The sequence below is a fragment of the Oxyura jamaicensis genome, chromosome 5 (assembly GCF_011077185.1).
Source record: "Oxyura jamaicensis isolate SHBP4307 breed ruddy duck chromosome 5, BPBGC_Ojam_1.0, whole genome shotgun sequence".
Classification (NCBI taxonomy): Eukaryota; Metazoa; Chordata; class Aves; order Anseriformes; family Anatidae; genus Oxyura; species Oxyura jamaicensis.
This window is the reverse complement of record NC_048897.1, coordinates 515,605-536,669: the sequence shown is the minus strand read 5'-3', so window position 1 is coordinate 536,669 and position 21,065 is coordinate 515,605. Positions and strand designations below refer to the sequence as shown.

General features: G+C 37.2%; 1 protein-coding gene across 6 annotated transcripts in view; it reads left to right on the top strand.

Annotated features, from left to right (window-relative positions):
• The window catches only part of GAS2 (growth arrest specific 2), a 92,584-nt gene extending 71,744 nt beyond the window's left edge, over positions 1-20,840 (top strand). For all 6 annotated transcript variants that reach the window (XM_035329097.1, XM_035329094.1, XM_035329095.1 and 3 more), the window contains exon 8: positions 19,478-20,840. In XM_035329097.1, the coding sequence (XP_035184988.1) occupies positions 19,478-19,696 (219 nt within the window). In that variant the 3' untranslated portion in view covers positions 19,697-20,840. The remainder of the gene's footprint in view (positions 1-19,477) is intronic.
• Positions 20,841-21,065: the final 225 nt, after the last annotated feature.

The window sequence follows — 21,065 nt, the reverse complement described above, 5'->3', positions numbered from 1 at the left end:
TAAACTGTTCTGTATAAAGCTGGAAAAGAAATCTTGAAACTTTTGTGTTTTTTGTCTGTTGGATCTTATCTACTAGCACACGGACTAAGATTTCTAGCATAACTAAAAATCATAAAACAGAAGGAATCTGAGGTACTCTATAGGCAGCCAACCAGTGTCTTGGCTACTTGGGCTTTGCACTGGTTTTCTTGAGCATCTTACAGAGTCGTGATGGTTCTTCTAAATAAAATCAATCAGTGACAATTGTTGGAATGTTATCTTAATATTGTCAGCTTGCACATAGTTTTATTGTTAGCCTTTTGTCTCATTTATAGGTGCCAATAACCAAAAGATTGTTCTTTGAGATAATTTTCCCACAAAAGCTATAGTTGTGACACTTCCAGTGATAGGTCAATATAAACAGACTGCAGAATAGAGTTGGCAGTGTGCTTACCGCTGGGGATCTTAGCTTTCTCTCCTCTAGGTAATGTTATTCTCTTATTGTGTTATTTAATTCATACATATAACTAGAAAATGTTTGTATTTTGTTTGTATTTTGACTGTACCACATTAAGTAAAGGCCTACTGCAATCTGAAAAGAAATTGAGCTGGAATTTGAAAACAGTGAGAACACTGTGTTACTAAAAGAGATAAGGATCTATTTTTATGAATTGGCATTAGGATGAGGTACATCTGATAATTTTAGTGCAGAGATCCTCTGGCACTCAGGACTAAGAAGCAGAAATAGTGTGAAAAAAGTGGAAAAAATACAAATAGTGTATTTTTCTAAGATAATTGCTGCATATGTAAAAAAAAAAAAAAAAAAGGTCTGAAATTAATTTAACAGCTGCTAAAATGAGCATAAATTACCCTGATATTATATATATAATATATATATATTATATATATATATATTATATATATATAAGTATAATTAAATACTGTTAAATATCAGTTAACTACTCTCTGATCACTTGCAACATGACAAATAATAGAGGAAATACAGAATACAGATATCTGCCTGTCATCACCTTTAATCTTAAATGTTGGTCAGCACATGTTCTTTATTTAACCATACTCTGCCTGGCAGGTTTATGAATCTTGGAAGGAAGGTTTTCATGCCTGGTTGAAGGCATTTTCAAGAATGCCTGGTTGAATGGAGCTGTAGAGGGGGAGTTGTACAAATTTGAAGAAAAGTGTCATCTTCTTTTCTTAGGTGTTCTGTCCATTCTTTGTTCTTCTGTTCATGTACCCTTCTTTATATGCATGACATACACTGGATGAGGCAAGAGTGTTATCAGTCTGGAGCCCAGAGTATGCAAAGTTTGCTTGTGATAATTATTGAGTGTAGGGTGCTTAATGCACTGTGGTGCGTTCCTGCCACTCATTGAGGGAAGGAGGTGGCAGAAATGTTCCCATGATAGAGAGTGTGAGTGGGAGGAGATGGGATTACAGCTTCTGCTACTCTACACCATTGGGGGGAAGCAATTGGAGGCCAAGGCTCTCTTCATGAACCAGAACTTCTTGGACGAGTGTCAGAATAAAAGATCTGTTTCAGTATATTAGGAATTATTTACATGTCTGTGGAACGAGATTGTGCCACCAAGACTTTTGCACAAATCATAGAATCATTTGGGCTGGAAAAGACTTCTAAGCTCATCGAGTCCAACCTTTAACCTAGTACTTTTAGGGTGTGGGTTAGCTGCATGTCAGCTACTCCATGAGTATTCACATGCAGGCTTTCACCTTAGGGTAAATGTTAAGCAAGTGTCCCTGCTGCACTGGTAATAAAATGATATTGCACCTGTATGAGGAATATTCTAGCATCACAGTGTGAAGAGACTGTGACAAGAACAATTCCCTGTATTCTTCTCCTTGTCCTTTTGGAGTACTGGATTGCCAGGGGCACTCATAAAGAGAAGGCGTGCACCCTTCTCCATTTCTGTACTTGTTCCTCTGCGCTTCCATTATTTGGCAGCTTTCAATTTTTCTTGTCTGTAATGCAGAGAACAGACTTCCCTAAAGCTATAGGTTATGGAAAGTGAAGAAAAAAAACACCCTATAGAGGAAAGATGGAGGAAAAACATATGGGTTAAATAATTTCAATGTAACCCACCCTTAAACATGATGAAAGTACCCAGTGATGTTTACTAATTCTTGTTGCCATTAGAAGAGATTTTGAATGCAATATCTTCAACATAGCTACATTTTAATGAGTCTTTTTCATAGAGAGGAGTATAAAGGAATAGTTTCCTTCTAACAGAGCATATTGTTAAGTGTATTTAATGATAGGACCACACAATTACATGTAACCTTTTGAATTAGTTGGAATAAAGGCTCCATGAATTTCTTTACATCTCTCTTCTAGGATCACTAAGCAACCAAGGACAAATGGCTTTATATCTGCATGGCATATTGTATTGCTTTTAAAAGCTTTTTAAATGAACATTAGTTCTTTGGCACAGGAATAAATGGATTGTAAGCATATTACAGCTCTTCTTGAATCACTTCTGGTTTTTGACACGATATCCCCAGGCCAGTGTAGTGACATGGCTGAGGCTTCCCCAGTTTTAGAGCTCTTGCTTCAGTAAACTTCAGAACCATAATCACTGCAAAGCATGGTGTTTTGTTGTTGTTTTGAGGCTATTTTTTTGTTGTTGTTACAGTTTTGTGGGTGTTTGTTTCTTTTTGATTATACGTAGCTGTCACAGAGAGACAGGGGCTGAGTGTATATTGAAATTGCTGCATCTTTGGAGACAAATGGGCAACTAGATATCTATAAGCACAGTCCATTTTAATCTGAAAACTTTAAGTCAGGAGCCACTCCTTCCTATGAGGATGGTGAGGCACTGGCACAGGTTGCCCAGAGAAGCTGTGGATGCCCCATCCCTGGAAGTGCTCAAGGCCAGGCGGGATGGGGCTCTAGGCAACCTGGTCTGGTGGGAGGTGTCCCTGCCCATGGCAGGGGGTTGGAATTAATTGATCCTTAAGTGTTCCTCGCAACCCAAGCCCTTAAATTATTCTGTAATAATGCATGTATTACCTACAAATGTTGAAACTGTTTTTAGATTCTCTTATAGCTCCTCTCTGTTGACTGGTTTAGAGCAGTTATTAGAAACTCCAGTTTCTGATAGACATTTTATCTGTATATATTCAGATGCCATATGTTTGAATACCTTGCAGTTTAGTACACAGAAGAAATAAGTTGTTATGCTCAGCCTAGGGCCTCAAAGCATAGAATTCAAGTATATTTACTTGCTAAAGGTCATGCAAGAGATGTGTATGAGAACTTACAATAAAACCGAGATCTCTCACGTAAATTTGAGGAAGTGAATTGGATTATAGCTGTTATATATTACTTATTGCTATGAGTTGTGTCAAATACCCCATGCCTCTACCATCCCTGAAGGTAATGCCATGAAGAGTTAAGAAGTCTGAATAATAAAGGTAAAAAAAAATAAAAAAAGGAAAGAAAAAAAGAAATTTCCACATCTGAACATGTATATTCTGTGAATTTCCAGGAAAAAATGCTTATATTCTTGGTATTCATTTTCTGGGGCCCTCACTGCAGAGTGCTTTGTAGATTTTTTTTTTTTTCTTTTTTGGTTGGCTGTTTTTGAGTGTTATAACTGCTTTCCTAAGAAATGATATAATGAAATAACTTCCGATGCGTTTCTAAGGCAATGTCACCTCAATGCATTGTCAGTACGTTTCCAAGGCAATATCACCTCAGTACCTCAAGACTGAATGTGATGCAGAGATGTTGCTAGAGGCAGCAGCAGACACTGGGGTTGTGAGAACATCCCTTGGTACAGCAGCAAGCTTCTCATGGTAGATGAAGCCATAGATACACAGCAGGAACTGTTGGCATCTGCTTCATGTTCTAGTACAACAGTTCTGTTGTGGTGATTGGCACTTGTGAGGTAATTCAGACTGTGGATATAGGAAGAGAAAAGTAATTTTTTTTTTTCAAAAATCTCTTTGAACTAAAGGTAAACTTGAATAGAAACTGAAAATAGGGACATGAATATCCTTTCAGATGCTTGTACTGGAAACAATAGCTTGGTATTCTGGTTTAAATCCAGAGACTAGGTTTTCCTGTGTTTCCAGTCACGAGACAGAAATGCTATCCTCTTTTCCATCCTGGGAGTATACGATCTTTGTGGTCTCTTTTGCAGAGCTAAGATAGAGGGCATGTTGCCACCACCTCCTTTCTTGAGTCTATCAAAACATCTCAGCCTATTGTCTTTCCTTTAGCTTACTTGATAGTGTCATGCCAAATGAGGAGGCTACTAATAGCAAGTGGGCTCATAGGCTGATTAAAATTATCTAAAGCCAAGGTGCCTGTTATGCTGATCAGTGCAGGAGACCACTACTGTGTCAAATATTTTGAAGGTCTTTCCAAAGATCAGTCTGCTAACATAAAATGCATGGCATTTGGTTTATTTTAATATTTCAAAGTGTCTGGAAATTATTTGTTTTCCTTTATTCTTCAGTATACAAGCAAGTGAAGAAGTTTTAACTATCCTTTATGAGATCATCTTCTGAACCTGATTATGGTATTTGTCTGCCTCCTTGTGATTTTCTTTATAATTGCAAACCGGATGTGTAGGTATTTTTCTTTTAATAGGCCATGCTAAACAACTGAGAAAAATTGACTCTAGGAATCTCATTTTTTATTTATTACTCAGAAACGCGTAAGAGTATGCCTTTGAGAGACTCATTAATGAACAGATGAGCGTGATCCCATACTTAGTCATCATGTTTTTTCTTTGTGTAAGCGGTAGCTAATGCTATCATACCTTCCCATTGCTGACTTGGTTTTAAATCTTGTGACTAAGATGCTATCCTGAAAGTGACTTCATCTTGTGCATGGCTTTTTGCTACTCCAGACAACAACAGTTTCTTATTATAAGTCACGTTATTTTTGTAGCATGGGATATACAGCTCTGAAAAATAGCTCTTCCATTACAAAAGAAAAGAGAATAAAAAGATTAGACTCAGATATAACTTAGAAATACAGTTTGAGAATTCTGAATTGTTGTTATACATCTACTTGTTTAAATGTTAGGAAGGAGTGTTGATATTTTTGCAAAACTTCTGTTTGCAATATAAGAAAGTGGGACTGTTCTGTTTCCTAATTTCATTAACATTATGTGTTCTCATTTTATTCTGCAGTGGAATCTGCAGGGTAAAAATCAGGTCTGTCATGCTAGCCACTGTAAAAACTGCTAGGCACTGTAAAAATTCATACTAAAAGCTGATTCTGTTCAGATTTTCAGATGACCAGATTGGATGAAGTAAATGGGTGTGTAGGAAGAGAAAAACAGCGTGTGTTAGTGGACTTAATTTCTCAAGGTTGTGGAGAAGGTCAGTCATATAAACCTGAATAATGGCCAGTCACGTACCCAGTCCTTGATCCATACTGGCTTACTGAGCTGTTTGCATATGAGGTCTGTAGCAGCTCAGAAAGTCACTGAGAAGAGATATTTGAAATCACCAGGTATTGGGATTTTGTTTTCATGTTGGGGTTTGTGGTTTGGGTTTTTCCTTCCAAAATATTATGACTTTGGGCTTAACACATTAAACTGAAATACTAACAGTCAACTTGAGGACATCGGCATACCTATCTCAATTGAAATTATTATTGAATGTTGGGTAATACCTTAAATAGAATTTTAACATTTATGGGTCATGGTTCTTACCACTAAAGGAGCTGGCAGCACCTTGTTTTCAAGAGGAAGTAGAAGATGGACATATTATTTTTCAATCCTGCATGGTTTCAACTGGAAGAAAATGCAGACATTCAGACAGGAAGGGAATTAGGGGACCCAAGTTATGGGGAGCTGTATGCACTGCCTTTAGATGCTGGTGGTTGAAAATAGTCTCTAGCAAATCGAAGTCCATTTGAAATGCAACTCAAACTAGCATTGATTGAATTAAGGTAACAGATCGTACCTCCGGGCTCTGAGATGTTAGTGTTCACAAACACTTTATTATCAGTAGTTCTGTGTGATAGGAAAAATAGAATTACAGATACTGAAAGCTTTATTTCAGCAAAAATAAAAGTGCTCAGCTACTTTACTCAGATGTTGTCTGCTCAAGGAATTTCCAGTCTCCACAACACATCTGATTGTCATATACCTTTGTGGAGCAAATGATTTATAATGAAATTTTCCTTGTTTCCTCCCCACCCGCGAGAAACCACTTTCCACTTGGGTGTTTTTCAGTACTTAGCACATGCTCCTGCTGCAATATTGCTTCTGAAGGGATCCTTATAAGTTTACTATCTGTAGAAATAAGACTGGGTTTCTGACTGTGAACCTTGTCTTGTCCACTGAGGAAAGTAGTGGTTTGGGAAAAATAGACTACGGTCACTTCCATGACAAATATTTCAAAGTTCACAGCTACGTGAAAGTTATTGCTGGGTATACTGTATTAATATCTCTGAGCATAGGGATGCCCAATGAAGGAATCAAATCAAATCATTTTACCTCCAGCTTCTGCATTAATCTTGCATAAAGTACAGCAAAGTAGCTGTTTGAAGCAATTGGAAATGTTAAACGTTCCAAGCAGAGTTAGAGTACTGTAAAGGTTGCTGCAGTTGGATGTATGTGATAATTCAAATCAGTCTGCTAGACTTGTAATGAGTCTGTGTCACTTATATATGCACATCACATCCATGGGCAGGCATTGAGAAGAAGTCTGTAGAAGAAGCTTTTTAATTGTTATTATTATCAGCTTCCAGGAATTATTTTATTTTATTTGGCTTTTTTGGAGGCTGTTATTCAGAAATTAGGAGAGACAGAATGAGTCTTGAGAAAATAGCTAGAAAACAGATGGCGCTTTAGGGTTCAAAAGAACATTTTCATGTACTTCTGCAATGCTATAACACGAGTGTGTTCACATGCTACCCACGCACATTTGCATGGTGTAATCCTAGATTCACTGAATTCAGTGGCAAAATCTAAACTGATCATCACTCTGTGCATGAATGTGTATTCACACTATGTAAATGGCTTAATATACTGAATGGAATGTAAATTTGGGGAATCTTAATAGTCTGGGTAAAATTAATTCCTTTTGTATTTACAGAGGTTTCTGTTTTAAATTCATGCACTGCTTATGAGCCTAACTCATATTTGTATTTCTTATTAGAAACTCATTCTGAGTAGTATCTCCCTGCTCCAATACATGATTACAGTGGTATTCCTTGAGGGGTGAGAACTTAGCTCGAGGAAGTGAGAACAAATTGTCCCCTTAGCTATTTGTTTTCAAGAGGGATTTTGCAAGACTCAAAATGCTTAGCTATCTGCATGTACAGAAACATCAGCTATCTACAATTAAGAGGAATCAAAAGTATTTTTGATTCAAAGGTAAGAGTAAAGACTTTTTCTTTTTCTTTCTTTCTTTCTTTCTTTCTTTCTTTCTTTCTTTCTTTCTTTATCAGTCACTCATAGATTTATTTTGGCAGCATCATGCTTATGTTCTTGAAATGTTTTTTTTCTGACAGTCTTCCACTCCCCCTTATTTGATCTTAGCGCATCAGGTTTTCCATGTCTCCATCCAGAGACAGCAAGACAGCATTTGCCAGTTTTTACTTTTTTTTCTTCTTTTCTTTTCTTTTTTCTTTTCTTTTTTTTTTTTTTTTTTCACTTAATCTCATAAACTCTGCCTGATTTCTTTTTCCATATTTAATGTTTGCCATATCGTCTCTTCTCCTGAACATTGCATCAAATAGTTGTTATGAGTCAGTGCTATAGCTGGAAGCAGCTAGATTTCTTTTAAACATCCCACATTTCCAGTTGATAGGAAATAAGTCTGCTTTGTGGCTGGCCCCCACATAAAAGTCTGGAGGGGAAGCAGTAAGAAACTGTTGCCATCATTGCCCTCATAATCAACCAGGTGCAGGGGCTTGGAAGTGCAGTCTTTTCACCTCCAGATGCTGTTCTGAACGTGACTACTGCATCTAATTAATTCTCCACAACATTATTCCTCCTTGTCCAAGAAAGAAAAGCCTCCACTTGTCAGAAATTCACTTGTCTTTTAATGAATAAACAAGTGTGTTTACTTCTTTCTGCATCTGAGTCATTTCTCACGCACAAAGTGCTTGCCTACGCAGGATACTTTTTCAAACAGCAGCCAAGGTCTAGTGTTAATTAGACACCATAAGCATACCATTCCCAAATTCTATAAAATTTTGTCAGGCAGAAACAAAAAGTAAAGTTTGAGGGAAAGTTTAATCAAGAATGGGAATCCCAAATGTCTAAACCCTCATGTTACTTGTATCACTGCACATTGAAAAATGTATCTTGGTTTCAGCTGGTCAGGCATACTTGGAGTAAGTCTGTTATACTTTGAAAACAGAAGTATGCTTCATTAAGTGCAACATTTGGTCTACAGACAATACTTTAATTTGATGTCCACCAGTGTCATTGAACTTTTCCACTTTTTTTTTTTTTTTTTTTTTTTTTTTTTTGTAAAAATGTTTTATGCAACTTTGCCTTTTCCTTAACCTCCAGAGCTCATCAGAGGCTATGGAACTTGAGCTGTCTATGCCATATGCAGGATTTCCATGGTTGTGGTTTCAACTTCTAAACCAATTCCTGGCCTTTTCAGGTGTATGAAAATTGGCTAAACTCTTGTTCTGTTACAATCTAGAGCTTTGCAAACATGACTGGCTCCCTGTATGTATATTCAATCCAGAGCTGAACCAGTGGAACAAGCAATTTGCTTCATTAGTTTCCAGCCACATGCATTAGTGTTTTGTGTCATTATACCGAGCGTATCGGTTTAACTCCTTGCCAAGAATAAATAGAAGGGGAAGGCTGCATTTCCACAACGTGAAAGAGGAAAAATTCCAGTTTTCTCTCTCGATTATTTCTTTTGCAGAAACTGAGATGCTATTTCATGGATTCCAAGTATCTTTTATAATAGAATGGCTGGGGAAATGCTACTCTGTCAAGACTGGACCTCTTCAATAATCAACTGTTTGTTCCTCAATGTCTCAAGCCTAATGAGATATTTCCGTTTATTTCACTGTGCAAGTGGACCCCTCTCATTCCGATAAAATTCTTTGTCCCTCTGGCACCACCTTCCATCGATGTCTGTGTGTGTGCCTCGGGTCCTGATGCCAGATATCATGTGGGATTCCCTTGATCTTGCTCCATAGTTTCAGTCTCTAATGTCCTTTCAAATCATGATAACCAAATATCATCTTTTTGCTAGACCCCATAATTATTGGTACGGTGTTGTCAGTCACATTTGTAGTTTGTCCTCCGAGTCATTAAACTGTTGTTCAAAGATATCATTAATTAATTTTAGTTCCCCCTAAATCTCTCTCTCCATCTTTTAATATTCCATATTTAACATCAGTATAGGGCTTCATTGTGCTGCTTAATTCTTGGATTCTTGCTTACTGTTAGATGCCTGTTAAAAATAACCTTTGCTTCCCCTGGCTCTTAAATATTACTGTCTGTAGTGCTACACTGGATGTTTCTAGGTCACCCGTTTGTTATTGGCTCAGTCATCCTTACGTCCTGGACTTCAGTTCTTCCTGCCCTCCTGTGCTGTCACCAGGCTGTCATTTGTCATTGTCTGCTTTAAGTGGAGGTCACAGTCCTAGCTATCCCTCAGACTGTATGAAGTTTTAGTCATGTAGCATCCTATTAATTCTGTCTTAGACACCCTACATATTTGTGCTCAAATATATGTTTCCTGGATTGTTTAAAGTCTTTATACAGTGTCTACTTTCAGCAGATGCATATTGTAAAACCAGCTTGTAACTAAGAAGCTACTTCAACTTTTCCACACGTGTACCTCCACTAGGGAAAAGCTCTAGAAACAGACAGTGTATTAAATCTTTCCCTTTGGTATTGGGTTTCTATCCCTACTACACTCCAGCTTGCTGAGCTGTGACTACATGTAAATAATTGTTTTCATTTCATACTCCTGTGGTGCTCGGTGAGGAGGATTTGTCTTGTGCATAAACTGTAACAAAGGAGCAACATTTAGCTCTACGTGAGAGCGAAAGGCAAGGAATTGTGATACCGGTTAGCACTGTCCCCAGATTTTTAAAGTCTTATACATATTTTATTTGCCTTCCCCTTAAGCAGCAGGATAAAGAATTTACAGCCATGTACAAATTATATGTTATTTAAGCAGTGTTAGAATGTTTTAACTTTCTTGAGCAGGTAACCAGATAATACAGGTTACACCTACAAGTTATGTTAATATACAAAGACTTTGTATTTGAGCTACTGCAGTCTGATTTGAGTTGAATCAGTAGACGCATATCTGCCTTAGCAATTTCTGTCATAGCAGGATGCAGATGTGTTCAGTTCCCATCTGAATCATCAGCTCTGTGCTGAAAATGTGACATAACAGTGTTTCATACATCCTATAAAGAAACAGTTTTGACTGATAAGTTAGTTTAACAACGTGTATAAGTATTGGAAAAATCAATTGAAAAGTTGTGAGGTGGAAATCTCAAGTCTCAAGAGGTCCACAGATCCTCTAGAAGGAACTTGCAAATGAAATTAAAAAGGTTTTGAAAAGGAACTGAGTCCCTTAAGGAAAAGGTGTTCTTGTTTCAGGTCACCTTTAGTTGTGCTTTTTTTTTTTTTTTTTTTTTTTTTAATGGAAAGGAGGTGGTTTTTTTGGGCAGATGGAAGCATTAGCCAAATGGACAATTGATAAATGGACAATAATGTCAGCTAGAAAAAAGAGAAATCACCACAAAAGCAAAATGACTCTCTGATCAATTAAGTAAGGATGAGTTAGGTGAAAGCAATTCAGTTTGTATTTTAAAAGAAATCTCTGCAGTGTGATTTAGTGAAGTAAGAAAGTTGATGCTATTATGCATCTGTTCATACAAAAATCTGTGAGATGAAAAGGAGAGTGAGAGGGCTCCTTTTTAAGGGAATGGATTTAATTAACAAAATACATGGTGCATACAGTTTTTAAGCTCTTATCCTTAGGGCTTTTCAGAAAAGAAAAAAAAAAAAAACGCTCATATTAGCAAAAGGTTCAGGTTTAGGTTTCAGAAGAACACAACCCAAAAGACATTTTGAGAAGTTGGCTAAATTCCCATTGTGTTCAGTAGGAGCTGGATCAGTCACTTAATGAAAATGTTGTGTAACTGGTCTTATTCGGTTTTATTAGACTTCGCTATGTTTCCCTTGAGACCTTTTGGTGCATATGTTAGTTAATCTTCTAGGAGACCAGGAGTTTACTTAGGTATCTCACATGGATCATTTTAATATCAGTGCTTAAGTATTTTGAAGCTTGCAAGCATTATACTTTAAGTATTGTTCATGAGTCTTCTGGCTTTGTGGCATAACATTTCAAACACCTTTTCTTTTCCTACTTGCAGATTGGCATTTTCAGGTAGAGGTGGAACAATCTTAAGAATTCAATTTCTGTGATCCCAGAAAACCCTGTGAGCAAGAGAGGATACATAAAGAAGATAGTTAAATAATTTAATACCTTCATTTACTACACAATATTGAAAAAATCCGATAGAGCTCTGCCTTCCAAAACTTCCTCATTCAGACTGACAAAGGCCAAATTGGCTGGATCATTTTGAGGAGTGAGCGTAAATCATTGTTCAGGCTAGCCAAGCTCTGATCTTTTCACTAAGCACCAAAAAGAAAACAGGTGATTTACAATTAGGCATTGGCTCTTAGCATTGACACCATCAGCCATTTTACAAAACCTGTTTCAGGTCAGTTCTGGAAAAGCGAAGTGTAAGTAAGAAAATCTCCACGTACTGCTCACCCAAATTCATTGCATTCTGTGACAAATTTTCACTTTATTAATTCCCAGTTCAATCTTTTCTAAAAATAATAATAAATGGCTATTTATTTTCAATGACGAATGGAAACAGATACAAAGCTGTACTAATCTTGAGAAGGAATAGGAGACAAGACTATATCTGTTATTGAGCCAGCTTTCAAAATGTGGAGAGTCAATCTTTATTTTTTTTGTTTTTGTATATGTAAACCTTTCCTTTTTTACTTTATCGTAGAATCTGTTAATAGATTTAAGCATAAATAAAAAGTGTAAAATAATAATAATTATTTGAAGCTACAAAACTGTGACAGAGGACATTATTAATTAACACTATTATCTCATTCTTATTGCTGAGGAATAAATAACATGCTATTAACGTGAATCTGATACATATATCTGAAGCAGTTTGGAATTAAATATGGTAAATGGTACCAAAATATGTCACTGTGCCCTAAATTCTTATTTGTTATGTGATACTGGACAATCCTGCAGTATATATAGCGAAAGATAGTGCTTGTCTTAAAAATGTTCCTGACCATCTCACTATCTAACACTGAACTGCTAGCATTCCTTCTTCTGTCTTCAGCACACTGATAAAATAACTGTTCTTGGCTAGGAGAATGTATGGAAATTAGTACTCACCTCAGTTTGGGAGAAGGACTCACTTAGTAGATGATAACTTCTAAAGAGGTAAGGATAAGCTTAAAATCACTGTCTTGACTTTGGGTGACCTCCTGAATTAAGGTCCTGCCTTCAAAGAGAAGTCTGTAGTCATCTCTGATAAATTTTGGCTGAGTGATGTTAAAGCCAAATTTTGAGAAGAAGAAAAGCAGATGCTTGCACGTTTTCTGTTTCATACTACTGAAACGTTTTCTGAAACATGTTCTCTTTCATGCTGCTCACCTTTAGGTTGACTTTTGGGTATCTGCACATGCAAATGATTATTTAGATGCCTTCTGTATTTGCTTATATAAAGTTTGCTTGATCTTTTGACCTGAAACGAACTTTGTACAATGACTCGGTGAATTACAGGAGGCTTCTGATCTGTCATTGTAAGGCCTGGTCTATGTTTACTGTAATGAAATGGTTGGAAGGCTCCATCGGTGCGAGCCTCTATGGCTGCCTCACCTGGAAAATCTATCAGGCTTCAGTGTATCAGCAGCCACTGAAAATCATTCCAGCTGGAACTACACTGATACAATTTTTGTATCACCTATTTAAGTCAGTGCTTCTTTCATTCCCTGCCCCCATATGTCAGTCAGTAGACATGGAGAAGTGTGGGTGTTGCTGAAGTGGTTGGGAACTTTATTAGGTTCTACGTGAAAACTGAGCTCCTTGCTCAGTGAGAAGTATCACTTGACGTAAAACAATAAATGTTAGTCTGCCCCAAACTGGAGACTTAAGGATTTTGAAGAATGCCTCAATACTGGTTTATTTTCCACCAGGAAAAAAAATCAGGAATGTTTGCATTTGATTTGTTTAGAGAATATAGACCTAAAGCAGTGAGGCCTCTAAGTCATTTGTAAAGTATCATTCCACCGTGTTCTTTGTGTATACAACATAGCATAAGAGATCGCTTCACTTCACAGAGTAAATACCCATCAGTGTGTTTGATATCACCCACGATATAACATGAAAATACAATTCTTTATAATTCAGAAGGAGTGGTAATTTAAAAACCCAACTCCAGCACAGTTAGAAATATTGAGACAAGCAATTACCGTGAGCACTTGACAACTTTTTTTCAAGCTGAGCTTTTTTATAATGCTTTTTCCATCTAAGTGAGATTGATGTAGTGTGATTTACTACACTTAAGTCCCTGAAAATGAGAGGGAAATGTTAATCCAGCAAGCTGCCTATATTCCATGTCATTAGTGTGGTTTCTGCAGAGAGGGGAAGCGCGAGCTCCCTTACTGGGGCTTTAGAACTATGACACAAAAACTCAGAGGAGGTCCCTAAACAAATCCATATATAATGGCGGGAGTGATAGAAGTTGAATTATTTGGAACTTTTAAAAGTGGCAAACATAATCCAAAACAGTTTTGTATAATCCAATATTAAGAGGTGGTTAGACAAAACATGACCTAATGAGGGATGGCAAAGAAAAACAGAAAGTTCTGTTTTTCAGGTGGGGAAACATCTTTTTTCTTTATATAATCAGATCATAGTATAATTCAGGTTGGAAGGGAATAACATACTTTTGTACGCCAAAATGCACAGTAATATACTCTAAGAAGATTACTTCAGTGTGGATGAATAATTAATATCTGGAATTGGCTACATAATTTGCACTTTTCCAGATTTGCAGTGTTGAGGTTCAATTTGAATTCCTCAGATGTGCGCTTAGGCACACAAATGAGTTCTTAAACATTTAAAATCAGCCTTATGTTTTGTCAGACTCCTGCTTTTCTCTGAGAAGACATTAACGCCCACAAATTCAATGACAAAAGGAGAATGAGAGCCAAGAAAAATAATAGTTGCAGGGGAGCTGTTTTCCTTCCATATACTCTTGGGAATCGCGCCCACAATCCCTTTTGTCCATAAGGGTGAGCTCTATGTATGCAGAGCAGTAATACCTCGTATAAATGCATGTTGGAGTGGCTGGGAACATTTTAAAAATATAAATGTATCTAAATCTAACCTGACTGGTGCTTAAATCTGATGGCATTGCAGAATTTTGCTATAAATTTTATGATGAACTCTAGAGATGAAGTTTCATAATCTCTACTAACAAGGTAATTTTCAAGTCTGTAGTTATGTGGCTTGCGGCAGTTTATCAGGAGATTGTTACATATTCTCAATGGCATTTTCAGGTCACTGAATCCTCGGGGAAGTAGAAAAACTCCATAAAGCAACAATTACCTGCATATTTCTGAAAATTCACTTCCCCATTTGAATGTATCTAGAAGACTTGTTGCAAATTATGTGACGGCGTTTACTGTACAGGCATGCACTGGAAACTAATACGCCATCAGTGTGATAACGTTAATGATCATGGAAATGCGATGTTACTAAACATCACCATTAAGGACTGCTAATTCATGGTCCACAGGGCAGCACTGCAGCTCTTTTTCTTTTGTCCAGTGCCCTTGGGCTGGCTTATGTCAGAACTCCTCAAAAACTCCACAGAAGAAGTAGGAATCTGAACCCAAACTGCTGCTGGCTTGCCCCATCCCTAACTCTACATCTGCAGTTTGGGACAGAGAGTGACCGGCCACTCTCAGCATGCCCTGCACATCTGTGTAGTTTTCCTGCATTTCTTTTTTTATCAAAGCTGTTTTCAGTTTTCAGACCTTCTCTGATCAGTGGTTGGTGCCCACTCAGCTCTCCTCTACGTCATCTTCTCGGCCAGTCCCCAGTCATCACCTGTTTGAACAGAGTACCAGCATTACGTGTTGGCATAGACTTCTCTGTACATCTCGGTGACCGTCAGAGATGTTGAACTGATATTGTCGCAGTTTCTTTTGGAGCTTCCATGAAGGCATACGGCTGGACAGGCTTCTCTGTATGTTGCCAGTATTTCTTGGAGTCTTTCTCTGGGCCCTACCAGGCTGGGCTTCACATGTAATGACAAATGTGATAATTTTCAGTGGCAAGCTTCAAGAGGACGTAGGTAACAGCCAAGCCTGTCACGAAAATTGCTTAGTGACTAATATTGAGATTTGGGAAAGCCATTTTTTGGCATAGACAGGAGGGTAGATCACCAATGTAAATGGTACAGACAAGTTGCAGAGCAAAACAATTCCTGAAGAGCTTCAGCTGCATTTCCAGAAGGGAAAAAAAAAAAAAAAAAAAAAAAAAAAGTGGTTAAAGTGCCATGACTGAGTGCACGATATGGGTGTGCTGGTGCTGCTGTGACTGCTGGTGTGACTTAGCACCGGCCTCGAAGCCTGCAAATTGATGGCAGGGAGGTGTTCCAGCTTGCTGCAGGTACTGTGCTGACAAATCAGTGTGCGTAACTCTTACCAACACTGCGATCTCTTTTTTTTTTTTTTTTTTTTTTTTTGTGGCCTGCAATAACTCTGGGGCCACTGTGAAAATACATTAACCTAGAAGCCCATTTAATTATGTGGTTCTGAATACCTGTCAAAAAAGTTCCCCTAAATGCTAAGATACAAGGAACAAGAGTTTTATCTTCTGATGACAATAAATCTAAATGGCTTGTATTCAGGAAAATTTAATTGAAATACATTCAGATCTTATCTTTCCCAATCTCATTAACTTCATACTTTTGGAGTGCAAAATTTTCTCTTTGCAGCCTCTGGTGTGATGTGCTGCGTTATTTTGCCAAACACCTTAGGATTTTATAGTCAATATACTCTCAGTATGTAGCCTACATTATTTCAGAAGTTGGCCTAAAATCACGCTGACTGACTCCAGACTGTGATTTGCTTTAGGTTGCTGAGTTTGGCTTCCAGAGCCCAGCCCCAGTGCCATTAAAGTCAGTAGGATTCTTTCCGTTGGCTTTTGCAGGATTTGGATGAGATCCATCGTGTGTAATTCCTCCCCCTACTTCCCTTCCCCTCCCTGAAATATCCTTAAAGAAAGTTGTAATATAATCTGAAAAATAACAGTTTTGGGCCAGATTTTCAGTTCCTATAAAACCAAATAGATTTTTTCAAGTCAGTAGAGCTATGCTTATTTACTTGAGCTTAATATCTTCACATACAGACTAATATCTCTCCAACAGTCCACAAAGCTCCCTCAACTTCTTTATGTGAAAACCAAAACAGTTTAAACCATGTTTCGCTTTGATGTCCAAGTCCTATGTAGTGACAACTTACTTCTATCAATTATTTAGCCTGTTACCCCTTGATATAGCCTGAATTCATACCAAAACAATCTATAATTTCTCCTGTGATGGTGTTGTCTGGTAATTTGGAAGGGCCTTCTCAGCTTTAATTGGCTGGATAGCAGCATCAAAATACATTAATGTTATGGATTTATTGACATTGATAACTGACTGATAAAATTCATTACTGTGGTATCCAACTGTTTTTTTTTTTTTTTTTTTTTTTTTTTCTCTGAGTTCTCATGCAATGGAAAAGCTGAATTGGGGGGATTATAGAATCTCAACCAAAAGTTTCATCTTCAGCTGAGGAGCGTGGAGTGGAAACGGCTTTTTCAGTTAGAAATTAGAGCAATCTATAGGTGCAGGAGAAATCCTTTATACTTCTGTGAGTCCAGAGCACTTTTCAAGCTAGCAGATTTATTCTGGATTTGTGATGGTGTTCCTGAAATCAAACTATGGCCATAGGAATAAAATGGTGCTTTTGTGGCACAGCACAGCATAAACAATGACCATGTTTAGGATGCAGGAAAACCCCGTCTCTATGGAGAGCAAGCATTCAATGGATTTTATAATAATATTTAAAAAGGAGGAGAAAGACAGAAGATGTATATTTAACCTGAGCATCGGGAAATAGCATACCAGCCATAGGTTTTATTTATCTGTGCAGCAGTCCCTAAGGGGAATTGAACCAAATATATTTTTTACTAACTTTCCATTCCTAACTCTTAATCAGAAGTCCAAATACTAACTTCTTTTGGAACATGAAGCCCCCTCTGACAATATGTGGAAGCTGAAATTCAGCAACACTTAACTCATTCCCACGGCAGCATCACGTGTCATGGCGAACTGATGTAGGGTTTAAAATGCTTTTAGTTTACAAGTTCTGGGGACATTTCTCAAAATGCTTTGTTTAAAGCATTCAAACAGGAGAAAGTGGCTAAATAAAATTACGTATGCTGTTGTTGTAAGGCTCTGTCGCTGTTTGAACTGCAGTTTTCAATTTGATGTAAAAACCATTTGCTTTTTTCATGATACGTTGTCCAGACTAAAGATGTGCTTTAAATCTCATGCCACTGAAGGCTGATCATACCATTGTAAGTTTGAAATGCAGGCTTGAAACTAGTGAACAAAGCTGGAGAGGAAAGACAAAAAGTGTGGCTGATGAAGACGTGAATCTGATTCTGCTTTCATACCCCTGAGTATTTAGTGAAAAACCTCCCTGTTGCAGAGCGGCTAACTTGCCTGCAACACAGAGCAACAGCACACAGTCAGAAAGTTCCTAATTAAACTAGGAATACCACAATTTGCTCTCATTTATTTAGGATAGACCAGAACTTTATTTTCCAGTGTCTATAAAGCTGAATTGACTTCCCAACAAGTTTCACATAAAAACCAAAATGCTGACACTGGAACATTATTTTCCTCGCAGTAAAAAAGTTTTAAATAAAAACTTTCCAACAATATTTTATCTGCAGCTGCTTGTCCAAATGAAGAGCTCGATTCCTAATAAATTTACCCCATTTTCAAACTTCAGGAAGTTTTACAGGTACTCATTTTCATGGTTTCTTCCTTCCAAATGGGCCTATCAGTTGCAATGGGAGTGAAACAATATCTTTTGAGGCTAAGGTGGGGTGTTCTTATGTTTGTTTTTATTGTTGGTGTGGTGTTTTTTGTTTGTTTTCTGAATATTTTTGCCTTTTGTTATCCAGGAGTTTGTTTCATTGGGGATTTTTATTTATTTATGTATTTATTTATTTGCTTTGCTGTCTGCACTATATGTAGTGATTGTGCACTGCTGGGCTATGTTACAAAAGGTCAGCGTGCCACATACCTGCCAGAAGTGCAAATACCGTAAGCCCTCAAGGGAATTGTGGACGTGTAGGACAATGTAGAGCTGTGCGAGGATGGTGGCTTGGAGGTGGAACTTTCACATGACACATTTTTAATTTCTTGTGCCATGGCTAAATGATGTTTTGCAATTCCGGAGATGCATTTAATCAAAGCATGTTTCAATGCATAAATTATGACTTGCTAGGTGCAGAGAAGTTACCTTTGTAATTGGTGAAGAGCCTCATCTGAGTTTAGGCAGAAAATAAGTGTGGACCCTGAGGTCCACACTTTGCAATAGAGATAGGTACCTAACTGGACAGTTGGATACCTCTGTCTTAACCTAAAATTTCTTTGTAGGTCAAGCACCAGTGTTCCTGGAATAAAGACAGCAAGCATAAGCACTACTGAGATCTTCCCCTAAGATGAGCCTAGGGACTTGTATTTTCTTTTACAACTGCATAAATTGAGGTCTCACAAAACAGCTACAGATATAGCGGTTTTGATGTCCTCCTTATAGCATTTTATTTACAATATATGTCAGCAATACTAAATTGTACTTCAAAACTAAATGGTACTTCATTTCTTCATTTTCCTAAATATTTTTTAATATATATTTTAGGAGATAAAGATATTTTTTTTCCCCTTCACTACTTCATTTATACAGTTCTCTCTCATGTAAACAAAAACCAGTCTCAAAACATATACAATGGTATCTTTACTAAGGTATTTTCAAAAAAATTGTCCGTGTCCCCTACCATGTTTATACTAAATACATGAAGAACAGGATCACTCGGTGGCATCAGACTAGAAAAAAAGTAGTAATGTTTACAGAAAATATGAAAAAAATTTAGTTTTAAAAACTATTTCATTTTATCAAAGTTTTTTTTTTAAATATTCATATTTAATAAATTCAAATAAAAAGCATCCTGCAGTTTTGTTTCTTCTCCTTTTATTGTAAAGCAGATAACTAATGTATGTCTGTGACTTGTAATTAAAGTAGCAGAGCTTTTTCCAGCAGGAGGAATGAAAGCGCAGTGAATGGTTCACCTTGAAGATTTTTTTTTCTTTTATATGTAATTTCAGATGCTGCACAACAAACATGTGATGGTCCGTGTTGGAGGAGGATGGGAGACTTTTGCAGGTTACTTACTGAAGCATGACCCGTGCCGAATGCTGCAGATCTCTCGAGTGGATGGGAAAACTTCTCCAATCCAGAGCAAGTCTCCAACCCTCAGGGACATGAATCCAGACAATTATCTGGTTGTTTCTGCCCATTACAAAACCAAGAAGGAGATTAAGTGAAATAAGCTTCTCATGTGATTGGGACTCTATATATGTAGGTCCAAATTATTTTCTCAAGTGTAGCAAATTTAGTTTATGCTTTAAAAGGACTTCAGAAACTTTCAGACTGGAAATGGCAACCCATTTTGAAGATCTTTGAATTGTAGAAATATTTATTTCTAGTACTGTATCTTTTATAGCAAATTACCCTTGCTAGGCTAATTACTACAATCAGATAAGAAATAGACATATATTTTTAGCCAAATTATTACTCTTTAATACGTGAATGTATACTTAGAGTTACATAAAGGAGTGGATCCTGTTAAAGGAAGAAAATACATAGTACAATATATTTGTATGAAAAACTTAGGACATTGAATCCTTGTCTGTTAGACTAGTTGAAATATATATATGCAGGTGGAAAATCAGTATTTGTGGAAATTATTTGGTAATGCCCCTTGAAATGAAATCAGAATTGACTATTTTTATGGGTTGCAAGATTTTCTTAAGCAATAGAATATAGAGACTTGTTGCATGCCAAACAACTTCCCAAAGTGATTACTTAAAACATAAAATAGCCCAAGAAGAAAGACCCACAACCCTTCTACTCTTTAAAACAAAAGGCAATACCGAGTGCTAGTTCCGCACGTAGATCCTTCCTCTTTCTGACAGAGTTGCTCAATATAGACGCGGGAGGAAGCTGAGAGGTTGCCCCTTCCCTTGTCAGACAACAGAGGTGGCCAGCTGTACTAGCAGGGTGGTGCTTTGCAAGCCGTGAAGGGAAGCAGTAAAAGATGCACAGCCCTTCTGCCCAAGGAGGGGCTTCAGAAGAGACTAGTCCCTGCTCCATCACAAAGAATATCCTATTCTTGACTGTGAGCTTTTCCTTCCCCTTATTTTTCATTCTGTTGGTCATGCCAAATATAAAATATTCATTACCCTGTCAGTAGAGTGATTCACATTCCCGTAAATCATTCACACACCTCTAAAATAGCTAAAGACATATTGGTGCTTAGTTCATAATTTTGGCTACTTTTCTTTGTTTATATTTGGTAATTTATGTGCCTTATAACTTCCTAGAAAAATCATTTTATAGGATTATTTCACTGACTGTATAAATTCGAGCAGAACTCAGTTGTTTCATTACAAATGAAATAAACTTTTTTTTAAAATACTCATATGTTTTCGAAGTCTTATTTGGAATTTGTAACCTGTATTCCTGCACTTTGCTTCTACCGAGTAGTTGCCTACAATGTAAAACTGCTTGCTAACCTAATAATAAAGTAAACAGCAAATGGTGGTGCAAACATTTACTGACGACAGATAGCACAGAAAATACTTGGATTTTGTTTAGAATTAATTTTCCTTTGCAGGGAAAGAACAGAATCCA